The sequence below is a fragment of the Pseudoliparis swirei genome, chromosome 3 (genome assembly GCF_029220125.1).
Source record: "Pseudoliparis swirei isolate HS2019 ecotype Mariana Trench chromosome 3, NWPU_hadal_v1, whole genome shotgun sequence".
NCBI classification, from domain to species: domain Eukaryota; kingdom Metazoa; phylum Chordata; class Actinopteri; order Perciformes; family Liparidae; genus Pseudoliparis; species Pseudoliparis swirei.
The window spans coordinates 12,346,117-12,359,660 of NC_079390.1; the positions used below are offsets into that span (position 1 = coordinate 12,346,117).

Consider the following 13,544-nt stretch of genomic DNA (forward strand, 5'->3'; position numbering starts at 1 on the left):
TGTGGGAACAGTGGAAAAGCAGTTTAGGAATACTCACACAGCTGGGGCCTTCTCTGAAAAAGAGGAGTGCCTCAACTCAGCATCTTTGTGTCAAAACATAACCTGAATAATCATTTTTTTTAAAGTGAATAATTGAACATAAAACTTGAAAATCCTTTATTGAGCATTATCCATCCACCGTGCCTCCAAATCTGACATCTGTGAAAAGAAAACTGTCCACAATTTCACTTTTCAGGATACAAGTCTTGTAAATAAATAAATAACTTTTAATCTTCCCAAACACAAGTGGAGGCTTGTCTTCATCAAACCACAGAGAAGGCGCCGTGGCTTTTCTCTGACATGTCAAAGTCCTCATCTCCATCATAATTTAACATGACAATGCCAAATATGTATATTTTGCAAAGCAGCTGCAGTTCCATAGTTGTTGAGACAGTCTTGATGGAAAACGTGAAGAAAACACCGTGCGATGCTTCTGACAACCCTTGAATCATATTTAGTTTCTCACCACGGATGGCAGCTGGGGTTTGTTTGATTTATATTCTGCACACAACCAAAGATGAAAAATATAGAAGCTTCAATTCTCCTCAAACCCGTCAGTTCGAAATCCTCTCAAGGGACTCCTCCAGCTCGTTCACAATAAGCATCTATATGAGAACCGGTCCATTTCTTTAAAGCAACGGAACAAAGTCTGGTTCCACACGGCCTCTCCCGCATGTTGCCGCCCAGACAGGAGGTTAGGGGTCTCGGAAGACGATTTGGCATATGTTGAACACAACCACACCCCGAGCATTTGATTCACAACACTGATAATTAGAAAAAAATATCATTTAGTTAATTCTTTCAAAGTCAATAGAGAGGTATACAAAAATAAAATAAAAATCAGTTGTGAATCCTGTCTCAGTCACGCTGCCACAAGGCCTGGAATGTATTTCATCACCACAAAGTGTCGGTCCGTTTGGTTGTGAGTCAGATGCTCTGTTGACATTTGAAGCTCGTCAAAAAGGTGGCGCGTTTCCTCACTGCAGTCGTTGTCGGTGTGGGCCTCCGCGCTTAGTGTCCCGCTAAGAAACGAGACAACGGGTTCTGACATCCCTCCACACGGAGAACTCCTCGGTCACGTCCCCGGTGTCGAGCAGTGAGCCGGAGACGAGTCCAGGTGGCAGCATTCCATCGGCCTGGGAGGTAAACGTGGCGCTGCAGTGCCTCCGATTGGTCGGTCTCCGGCTCCTCTCCCCCCGTCAGGTCTCAAAGTACTTGTAGATGTGAGAGACGTACTGCATGACGCTCTGCCAGTCCGGCCTGTCCGTCTTCATCAGCTCCTCTATGTCCTGTCGAGCACAGACAGAGGTGTGAGGGTTACAATCCAAGAGATCTGAGACGATCTTCTGATCGGAGTTTCTTTTCCCTGTGAACATCTGATGTGAGCAGCGTCATCGTGAAGTCACTCCTGTGGAGAGAGTCCCCCAAATGCCACACAAATGAATGTTAAAAGGTTTTTAATACGACCGCACCGCACCCCCTTTAGTCCAATCAGCTTTGAGCAAGAGAACGTAGACCGTGCAGCAGCTCACAGACCGGACCCAGGGACCACCAACACTTCTGCATTCTTCACTGTTGATGGAGGAACTCATCAAGGAAACATAAGACAGGTGGCCAACAAGATGTTGAAGGGGATGTACATTTGTTTTTCAGTTAATAGTGGTTTCTTATTCACATGCTTGTGTACTTTCATTTTTTATTTTATTTGGTGTTCTCCATTCCTTTTCCATATAAAGTACTCGCTGAGCCTTGACAATGAGAAACCTGTGAAAACAAACTGGTGTTTGTTGCGGTCGTTGTTTTTAATGGGCTTCCTTTAACCCTTGTGTTGCCTTCGGGTCATTTTGACCCGATTCAATATTTAACCCTCCTGTCGCCTTCGGGTCAATTTGACCCGATTCAATGTTTAATGTCGGTGTTCTTTCGGGAGTCAACAAACAAACATAAAGTACCTCACACTTAAACTTGGAAAACAATATTAATTCTAATAATTTTCTGGAGATTTTAATAGCTGGGGTCATATTGACCTCAAGGGTAAAATATGTTAGTAAATATAAAGGTAACAGGAGGGTTAAACATTGAATCGGGTCAAATTGACCCGAAGGCAACACAAGGGTTAAGTGAGTCTCAATGAGACGTCACATACAGAAACATCATTCCAGTGTCTTCTGTCAGACCGATGCGTTCACTCAGACAAATGAACGCTCAGTATAAAATGCTGTGGGTTTCAGAAAATGTGCTTCAGCCACTGTGAGAGAAGAACTTGGCCACTGGGCTGATGGAGATTAGTCAGACAGGCTTTCACATGACTCCATGTCGAGCTCCCCCAGTCACACAGGAACTTCAGTCCAGTCACTCCCATGATGTCCCAACCTCCTGACGGGAGAACCATCGGCTCCTCTCTGGGCTGTGGCCGACGGTTCTGGCACAGAAAGGAGCAGTTGAAAAGTTGAAAGTCATTGGCATGGGAACAAGCTTCCCATATCTGGTAACCGCGAGCCCGCTACGGAGAATTAATAAGTAGTGTGACCTTTGCTCTCAGTGAAACATTTAAGCCCAATTCACTTCCCTGCTGACGACCAGCTGGCTCCTCCACATTGAGAGAAAACTGTCGGACTGATTTGTTTTCTGAGTCGTATCATAGCAGTTATTTTAGTCTGACTTTCAGAGGGAATCAAGATCTTCTTGATAATGTTTGTGGCAGTTTGTTATCAGCAGATTATTTCTCTTGACCCGTATCACCATTAAACGGTTCAGTTCTGGTTCATGAGAGATCTCTGGATTTGTGTGTTTTCTCTCAATGGTTTGAAGTGGGCGGGGCTCAGAGATGTCACGAGCCGTCCAGCACCAATACGGATTAAACAAAACATTTCTGTCCAAGTTTGATGATGGGTAATGAGGTTGTTTTCCCGTGTCGTGAAGCTACTGTCAACCCGATCTGATCAAACCACGCCCACGCAGTCCTGATGAAGAGTGTTCGACAGTTATTTAAGCTTTAAATAAACAATACAACTTTCTGATCGTTTCTTATCTAGTATTCAATATGTTATTTAAAACATTAAGGAAAAATCTAAACTGAAAATGTTGTTCTTAAAAGAATAGTTTGACATTTTGCTAAACAATGCACGCATATTGGGAACTTGTGGAACGATTTTTATGAAAATGTTCACACATTTATGTCCCCCCACGTAGATGCTAATGACACAAGATGTGGGATCCTTTTTTTATACCTGTGGTCAAGCTAGCGCCCCTGCTTCCTGTCTTTATGCTAAGCTAAGCTAACGGTTTCAAGGCTCTGTCTTTGTTTTGGACAGATATGACAGAGTATCTATTATCAAACTCTCAGCAAGAATTGCGATGAAGCAGGAATGCATGCTCACATAAGTAATTTCTAAGAAGATATGCTAATATTTTTACGAACAAACTAAGCCAATCAAAGTCAAATTGTAACAGAATTATGAATTAGGTTAGTTTTTCTCTTGATGCAAAGTATCGTACTTTTCCAGCACGCAGTGGTGGCTCAAGGCAATCCAGCAAGACGGGACTCGGTAACGGAGTTAAGCTCAAGACAGGAGGAGAAACGACCAGATTAAATGTCTGTGGGGCATCTCACATCCTGAAAGTTTGTCTGTATACAATTGTCTAATCAAAGGGTCCTTTTGTGTTATCTGTCTGAGCCATCCGTGTGTGTGTGTGTGTGTGTTTGTGTGTGAGGTCTGTCTGTGCCAGCTCAACTCACCAGAGAGGGTTTGATCCCGATGCTCCCGGCGGCCTGGAAAGCCAGGGTCAGATTCCGGTCCTGAAGAAAAACAAATGGCTGGATGTCATCCTGCAGCACCACACATGGAGGTTTGAAAGGCAACACACACACACACACACACACACACATACAAACCCCCGCACACACCCAGGAGACCGCCCGCAACACATGTTTGTTTGCACAAGCCTTTCAGTGCGTTATTATGTCACTATGTTTATTTGATAAACGTTCAGCTACACTGTGAGTCTGATCAACAACCCCATTGAATGCATTTCTTTAGATTTAATGCTTCTGGTGCAACTTGAGACTTTTGCATTGTCACTTCCCCACAGAAAGAAAATGAGAAGTAAAAACAGACATGTGAAACTAGACATTATGAATGATGACAATTTGTTGTAGTGGTAGAAAAATCCCCCCCGCACTTATTTTTTTAAACCTAAAATATAAATCCAACTGTCACATTGTTTGCTTAAAAGATGTTAAAGGGCAGAGGAGGGCAGTAATTGGATTATTGGAAGAACAGATTAGACTGGGACGAGGTTGGGTGTTTGGGCCTCAGGAAAAGTCATTCAGCAAGAATTATTAGAGGCAACAGGGCTCTATTGAATTATTCAGGGAGATGTCGTCTGCGAGTGGCTCACGTTCACACACCGATATGACTCATCTGTGAGGATATGTGAGGCCTGGTTAGAGGCCTCTATAAACAAACTATACAATAACTTTTTCTAAAATACTATAACAGTTTTAAGGAATACTACATACACCATGATATTCTTATGACATGATTTTTTAATGGTTTAATACTATGACCTTTTATGACATAATAATTTTTTATTGGACTGACGGAACTATTACTTTTCGATGACTTTTTATTCACTTTTCTTAACATATTATACGATGACTTGTATCGACTTACTAAACTCTTTATGACTTTTTCCGATAAACAAACCTATTTCTTCTCAATGACATTACATACTTTAGATTTTATAGCCGATCCACGACAGACTGTACGACCTTTTTCAACATACTAAACAATGACCTTTCAATTACATTTTTGACATACATTACAATTACTTTTTAACGCCTTTTTTTCAACATACTATATTAGGACTTATGTATGATTAATCTCGACACAATATACTGTGACTTTGTATTACTCCAAGGTGAGATATTTTAACAATTCCATCCGACTTTTTCTCACATTCTATACAATTACTTTTCAATAATTTTTTCTGACAAACTATACTATACTTTATATTGTTCATGCCTTTCTTACAACATAAACTGTACCTTTTTTATTCTCTTTTTTGACAATGACTCTTTGCTTATGCTATTTGTTGACTATTTATGATGCTTTACTATTTTACTTAACTACTTTTACTATTAATTTCTTATGAAATAATCTTTTTATGACAAACAATGATCTTTTTATGACAAACTATATCATAACATTCATTCTAACATAACATGACATTTCTATGACATTTATTTTAACCTCCCTGTTCTTATCCGAACAGATCAGAAACCATTGAGTTCGCACATGATCATAAAAGTATGTGCGTTCGTGTCACGATCCAGTGAGAACTGAATCTAAACAACCAAGGCAGTCAGCCTTTAGATCTGGTGATGGGAGATGTATGTGTGCAAGGAAAGACTACATTTAATATGACTGTGGCAGCTGTCTCCAATTTGGCCTCGGCTGCTGGTGATTGGCAATCAGTCAGCAGCCGGGGCCGCGCTCATAAAAGCTCTCAGTGGAGAGTGGAGCAGGAGAGTGAGCAGAGGCGCAGTGTTGCGGTCTGCAACACTGGCCAGTGTAGCAACTCTCACGCCGCTACCCGTGGGTTTCCCCCAAAAGCTCCAAGGCTCAACCATGAACGACGAGACCAAGGTTCTGTTCGTGAACATATTTATTCCCACACGCACCGAGCAGACAGCTGCCACAATGACGTATGAGGAGAGAGCGCGTGCATAAAACCTGTTGTATGTGTTATAAAGACGTTGGTTTCTGATCACTTTGGTGTGCTTAAGTTGGACCTTTCACATGCTGGCGAGGCACTGCAGTACCTGTTGGGACTGAGACAGGACCTGACTATGCATTCTTCCTGTAGTTTTTTACCTTATCTTGACTGATGAGTTCATGGTAGGGGATGTGGGCAGGCAGATATGTGTGAAGGAGGGCGCAGAAAGCCAAGCCGTCACTCCAACTGCTGCTGAAGTTGGTCACGTCAATATTCTGTAGAGACAAAGGGCAGTGGAAAAAAAAGATAGAAGTTACAGGCAAGTCAAAATCAATATCACATAATGATAATGAGCTTAAAGTGCGCATTATTTGTGTGAGAGAACAAATAGCCCTTTTACAACATGAAAAAAAGCCATCAAGTCATAAAACCACAAGAAACAAAGTGTGGATGCTATTGTACGTGGTTCTGGGTCGTGTTTCCTGTGGAGGATGTTGGGAGGTTATTCTTCTTGGATCCCAATGAAGCCTCAGATGCTCTTTCTGATCTCTCCTCTGTGTGAGGAACGTGCATAGCAGCATGTCCAGTCGGTTGTGTTTGTGTGTGTGTGTGTTTGCTATTCACAGAGCATCGTCAGCCCATAGCCTGTTTACAGCGTATCGAAGGCCTGATAAGAGCCCAGAGTTCAGAGGAAAGACAACCTCCGGACCATTGTTTGGCATTGCAGGCTCAATGTGAGAGAGATAAGTTATTTCCGGTGTCTTCTCGTTTATCAATCTCCTGAGCTTTGGGAACGGGGCTCTCCGTCAGGGAGACTCTCACGGATCAGGAGTGTGTGTCTCAGAGGCTTCATAGGACTCCCATAGCCAAGCCCACGCTGAACCAGGGGACGTTACAGCGGTCGGCTCCTTGTCCATCAAGTATAGGTGGAAATACTCAAAGAAAATGCAGACATGCATGTACTGTGTTCAATAATAATAATTTTAAAGATGTTTTGCACATTATAACACAATATGAACATCATGGTGAGGCTAAAGGAGATGTCAGAGATTATCCTCAGAGGACCATGATTGGTAATTACAAAAGGCAATAGTTGTTGAGATATTTCAGTCTGGACCAATTGGTGGACTGACCTAAAAACTCTATTTTCTGATTGTGGCCAGGTGTGTGCAGACTGAAACCCCTGTTTGCATTAAATTGCTTCTCCGTTAATATCTCGGGGCATGCAGATGTGTGTGGTACAGCCCCAGCTGGGAACTGAGTCTATAAAGAGAAGAAGCCCTGCGGTCCTGTTACCATACTGCAAGAAGCAGAAAGTTAAATGTGCACATGTTGAAGACTTGTTAAAAGGGGATTAGAAACATGTTTTATTGTTTGGCATGAACTGCACTGCATCAAATATATTTGGGTACAGCAGTGTGCCAAAGCTTTGGCTCGAGTGAGATATAAAAATTGGAAATGCAGCATGTGTTGTTCACTGTGGCTCCAAGCCAGCGGGCTGCTGGCCCTGAGAACCAGAGCTATTCTAACTAGTGACTGATCCACAGATGGGTAATGCAGTTTATTACCTGATAGGATGGGGAAAGCAGCAGTACAATAATTAAAAATCACAGCTTCAAGTCACTGCAGTTCTGAATATCCGCTGAGCTTCTATGAGCTGATGACAGATTTGTTATTTCTGATTGTTTTAACTCGTCTGCTCTGGCTTTATGGACGACAGTCACCTCACTTTAACACTTGCTGTGGTTTGGAGGTGAGGGCATGTCCTGTTGGAGTAGCCACGACTGCTAGCACGGCTGTTGACTCAACGTCTTATTAAATGTTTTCAAATGTTATGTTTTGTTAAATGATGCAATGTTTTTCTATATTAATATACAGTACATATTGAATTTTGTTACTGTTAAAGATCTCGCTAAATTTGAAACTGAACATGCCCTGTATCATGCCAGCAAGCACCTACGAGCCTTAAATCGGATTAGATAAAAGTCAAAGTGCAGCCAACCATTGTTGTCTAACTTGGGTCCTCAGGGAAGTCACAACGAGATATGAGGGATCAGCTGGTTTATCTAAATGAAGCCACACTATCATTGGTCATGCAATGCAGTCGATCTGTATGCGATCAAGAATCAGTCCTAAAAAACACTTCCATACGAGCATGCACTAGTATGAATGAACAGCAATGTTTCACATCGAGCCCAAAAGTGATCTCTATTGTGCAGATAACATTTTGGTGGACTAATCCTTTTATGGTATAACAAAGGCTGAAAACAAGAGTGTTTGGAAGCTTGAGTTTCCTCTCCAGCAGTCAGTGCCCGTCTATTATGTCTGGAGGGCAGACTTGTGCAGTCATGTCATCCCACATTCTTCTCATAACTCCCCCCGTCTCTCCTCGCTGGCTCATCACCAGCCCTATTGGCACTGTGTGTGTGCAGTGCAGACTGACACACACTCTCTCACAGAGGGAGTGATCGAGGTTGATCAGACCCGATAGACACTTAGACCAATATATACAATCACAAATAAGATGATTGAAGAGGCTGCAGAGGGCAGTTTGTACATGTATGTGTAAGAGTGAGTGTCTGGGTGATCTGAGGCGAACTGATGCCCTAATCCAGGCCTGGGCAGGTAGGTTGGAGTTCAGGGTTGGAGTGGGACAGGAAAGGGGTTGCGTGTGGGGGTTGGGCTTCGTTCGGGGTCGAAAAAAAGAGGGAGAGGCATGACTGCTAAAACAGCAGTGGACGACAACAGCTCTCTGGGAGCCGGCTCAGAAAAGCAAACACAGCATCAAGCGACAGGAAGCGTCTCACTCGGCACAAAAGGCTTTTTAGGGCTCAGAGAAAGAGAATATATGAGAGAGAAGCAGGGGATTGTACAGAGGATGACTGGACAAGGGGGGGGGAGAGAGAGAGAGTTCATGTCAAGTTGATCTGTAGAGGCTTATATTTGCTTTGGTCTGCCTCCAAGTGGGAAGTAGATAAGTTCTGTGCATGCATTTCAAGTGAAAATGAGCCTTGAAAGTTTCATCAGGGAACAAAATGTAGACGAAGACGGGCCAGACTCGAAGGGGCCAAAGCTACAGGACTGATTCTCTGCCTTTTAATGGTGACCAAGAAAGACACGGCTTAATTGAAAGATCTCGCTGTATAAGATGTTCGTGGAAAAGTAAAAAACGTGGTGGGAGGTTTGTGTAGATTTAATGGAATATTGACTTTATATATCGTTTACAAAACATGCAAACAGGGCTGTATCTAACGTCATGTATCTAACGATCATTTCTTACTATCGAGTTAGAAAACAGTTTCCACTTTCCCAGAGCCAAAGATGCTGCCTACAAATAAGTTGTTTTGTCAGATTACAAAAGTATCAAATGATACAATGACAGGAAACAGAACAAAAGCAGAATCTCCTAAAAGTGAAAAAGATTTAAACGGCGAATGTTAAGTTTTATTATCAAGAGAAAATGCCTTTAATTGATGGTCAAAAAATATTGACGGACATTTTTCTGACAATCAACTAATCAGTTATTCAGGTAATTATTTCAGGCCTAAACTTGACTTAAGCTGCAGAGGACATTAAAGACCGAGGGCAGCATAAGCTCTCCGTTGTAAACCATTTAGATTTCACAGACGAGCTGGACACGAGCCAAGCGCTGAAAGCAACACGGACAGCCATTAACAGCGTGTGCAGCAACAGGGGTTGAGTGTGTGTGCACTCTGCTGCAACGTGTGAAGCTACTGGACTGGTGTCCCTTCCACAAACATGGAGTTACGGTTCTCTGCTGTCAGGCTTCCATGACTCTTGGCACCCTGATGTCAACGTGCCGTTACCCACCAAAACCCACCGAGCACAATGCGACATGCAGCGAGTGAGCAGGGAAGGGATGGAGGCAAAGGATGGAGGAAATCTGTGACACACACATGCACACACAGCTTGTTAAATAGACATCAGTCTAAAGGGTGAAAGCAGGAGACATCAAGCCTGGGAGAGCCATCTGACTGATGAGCTAGTCTCAGTATATTTCCTGTCAGAATCTCGCTACCACACCTCGAATGAGTCGGGCAACACGGAGACAAACGGCCACGAATGAAATGTGAGAAAAGGAAATAAAGAACTTAAAGAAGAGAGGAGAAGGGAAAAAAAGAGAGAAATAAAGTTTGAAATAGAGTAAGAGAGAGAGAGAAGGGAGAGAGGGGGAGAAAGGCCTAATGTACCATGCCATGAATCACAGTCATGAGCAATGACAGGCTGAACGCCCGGCAGGAGGGACTGTGGAGAGAAAGACAGGCCGACCAGGAAGGTCACAGAGCTGGTGGAGCCTGATGGCGCTGCTCTCCACACACTCATCCTGTCTTTATATGGGATGTGGTGGATGTATTCTGCAGGATAAAGAGTGGAGAGGGCCACACAGGTTACAGAGGGCACAGACCAGCTGCATTGATGCCCTGACAGATCTACGTTTGGCAGAAAATCACCTACGATAAAAAGCTATATTTATATTATTGTTATCTAAAGGAGACCTCTGAGCCAAACGTAATAATGGACTGTTGATTCATTATTTGACTCTTGAACTCAATTCTAATTTGAATTTATGTATCGTGGATCAGAGTTAAAAAGGGATCCCCCTGCCTCTGGTCCTTCTACTGAGCGAAGCTGTACGCATCCTGGACCTCTGTTCCGATTTAAAGTCTTCAAATCAGACATAATCATTTAGCACAACCACCTGTCAAAATGTCCAGGGTTATTAATAACAACAACTGGTGATAACAATAACAAATATACAATAATGACTACTTATTGAACTGCAAACCTCTTCCCCTCCTCGGTGTCTGACCTCCACTTCACACTCGCTTTAAGGTCCAATCCTGTCTCTTCAATGGCTTTGTGTGTGTGCGTGTGTGTGTGTGTGTGTGTGTGTGTGTGTGTGCGTGCGTGTGTGTTTCCCAGATGTGGCCGGATGAGCTGTGCTCTGTCAGGCCCAGCTGAGCCTCATGTTCAGAGCCTTTGCTCATTGTTCCCATCCTGAACAAACAGCTTATTTATTTTGGTTTGGCTTCTATGGTTAATTGAGAAAAAAAGAAGTTAAAAAAGCTGTCCTAAATTAAGACATCAAAGAGTCGGATAAATATACAGTAGGAGGCTGGAGTTTTTTCCAACTGACCAGATGTTCTAGAAACCCTTTATTTACTGAACGAGGCCAAAAATGGCCACTTTTGTGAAGAAGGCATTTAAAAAAAACTAAGATTTCAAAAGTTTGAACACAAAAAAAAATCCCCAAATGAGATATGAAAATAGTCCCGCTTGCTCTGAGGTCATACTGCTTTGTAATCTGGCTGGTATCGAACCACATTGTAAAGGCTTTGAGACCTTGAGAGCAGGAAAAGGTTGTGCGCAGATAAAAGTCACCAAACATGACACATTTGACCAGCGTAACAGAAGTTGTTTAAAAGCGGTCTTGTGTTTCAAGTCGGAGTCCGATCCAGCTCTGACGAGCACAGAATCCCTCGTGAACACCATGTTCCTGTGCGAGGCCCCTCCTCTCCCACAGAGTCCATCACAGTGAGCTGAAGGTCTTCCGTGATCGATCCGTCTTTCTCAGAATCTGACGTTTGTCGTGTCGGAGCTCGACTGGACATCACATCCTCCGCGCTTTGAGTGTTTTACACAGGTCACATATTCGACTGCTCTAATGACCTCTGGGCTCTAGAGGCAGTGGACAGCGGCGGTGCGTCCATAGGGGGCGCTAGGGCGCCGCCCCTCTTAACATGTTGAGATGAAAGGAAAAAAAAGAAGAAAAAAATATAATATATCCTGTCAAAAAACATTATATACCAAATCATTTAAATAGCAAATATACCGTGTTGACGCGCTAAATGTGTGTGGGAGACCGTCAGCCTGTCAACAACCACTTAAGTTAAATGTGACATAAATAATATATCGCCACTCATCCTCACGGAGAGAAGCCCCTCCCCATTTTCGGGGCTCTGGCCAAACGTGTGTGTGTGGCAGCGAGCAAACATTTCACGGTCGTTTCGGCAAGGACGGCTTCTCATTGGTGGATGAAAAAAAATGTGCGCCCTGGCCAATGACATCGTTTCTTATTTCACGTGACTGGACTATTCGGCCTATCAGAGACCGGTATCGTTCCCTCAGCCAGAGAGCTCCACGGAGCTACGCGAGCAGGTTGCTAACGGAGCTGTCAGCTGGAGGCTCAGTGAGTAATGCGCTGTCTTGTTTCCCCTGTCTGTTGTTCCAAAGTCCTGGGACTGAAACTCTCTGGACGACAACGGGGGGAGGGATCTAAAGAGCTTCAGACAAGTGTAAGAAGCACGAATCTTGCCGCAGTTATCTAGCTAACAGCATGAAGCTAACTCGCTAACAGCATGAAGCTAACTAGCTAACAGCATGAAGCTAACCCTGTTTGCAGAGCAGAGCAGCAGAAGGAGACCGAACTGGCATCGAAAACACAAACACCCAATGTAACATGTGATCTCTTTCTGACTCTATTCTGCTCTGAACATCTTTCATGTGAGGGTGAAACTCTTTTATTTTGTAAACCTCTGAAACCCAACCCAATGTTCCTTAAAGCTGCTCTGAACCTCTCATGCTAAAGTTACAGTGTGTTGATAGTTGTTGTTGGACAGTGTTGAGCACGCTGTGTTCTTGAAATAAAGCTTTGTTTTTGCCAATATTCTACTCAAAACCTCTTTTCTTCTCATTGTTGAGTGCTATTTAAACCACGTCGTCCAACTGCGCCCCCCCCCAAAAAATTCACCAGCCGCCACTGGCAGTGGACACACTCCTTCATTCACCACATTCTCCCTCAGGGGTAAAGGGGCTCTTCTCCATGGTGATGGCAGTCATCAGTCATCCTATCCATCCGATGTGTGTTTTTCTTTCCCTAACCGTGATAGCTGTGACGGTCCATCCAGGGACAGGATCCACATGGCAGACCCTGTTCACACACACACACACACACACACACACACACACACACACACACACACATATCCATACAGGTACACAGACATACACACATGGCTCAAGAGGATGCACAATTTAAGGCACGTAGGCCATGGTTACTGCTTTCATCACGTTTTCTCCCCCCCATGTCCCCGATATGCATTAAAGAAGAACATCGGCATGCATTTGCCAAATCACACCTTACATTACATGGATCAACACAGTGACACTTCATTCTTTCTTTTTTTTGTCTATCACAACCTACACTGTCCTCTCAGTTAATCTTCTCCGTGTGATGAGTACAAGCACTCATCTCTCTCATCTCTTTATTGATCACAGTAAACGGGCTAAGTGTGACACCAGGCTTTGTGTCTCACTATAACCCTTTAGATTTATTGTGCCCTCGGCGGCTATTTGCATCTAAACATCAAATAACCTCCCGACGTGCTTACAATAGCTCCGGTTTTCCGTTTCACTTTAAATACGCTGCTGTTTGACCAACAGGTCGGCCAACAATGGGACTGCAATAACAACTGACACAGGGCTGACCCCGTCGGCTTTGTCCCCGTCTCACACGGCAGCATTTCTGGCTCCGTGCTGTCAGACGGGCACGATATAAGAGCTCGTTATCAAAGTAAACAGCTGCCTCTTCCAACCGGCCATTAATAATGTAGCTTGAAGAGGCCAAACATAAATTACAACCGGGTCACTTCAAACTTAAGAGCCAATTAGTGTTGAGCGATAACCTCTTTGACCTTACTTCACGGCAGAGGAGAGAGGGACTGCAAACTGCAATTGGGTGTATTGACAAAACCAAACGCCCC

The 13,544-nt window shown here is 43.6% G+C and overlaps 1 protein-coding gene across 8 annotated transcripts in view; it reads right to left on the reverse strand.

The window, feature by feature from the left end:
• Positions 1–141: 141 nt before the first annotated feature.
• Positions 142–13,544, reverse strand: part of specc1 (sperm antigen with calponin homology and coiled-coil domains 1) — a 73,836-nt gene continuing 60,433 nt past the window's right edge. For 5 of the 8 annotated variants that reach the window (XM_056411420.1, XM_056411422.1, XM_056411419.1 and 2 more), the window contains 3 exons: positions 5,919–6,035; positions 3,779–3,838; positions 1,243–2,461 (listed from right to left, as the gene is read on the reverse strand). In XM_056411420.1, the coding sequence (XP_056267395.1) occupies positions 2,267–2,461; positions 3,779–3,838; positions 5,919–6,035 (372 nt within the window). In that variant the 3' untranslated portion in view covers positions 1,243–2,266. Of the gene's footprint in view, positions 2,462–3,778; positions 3,839–5,918; positions 6,036–13,544 lie in introns of those variants that run through there. The other 3 variants (XR_008831243.1, XM_056411423.1, XM_056411425.1) reach the window with 3 other exon arrangements.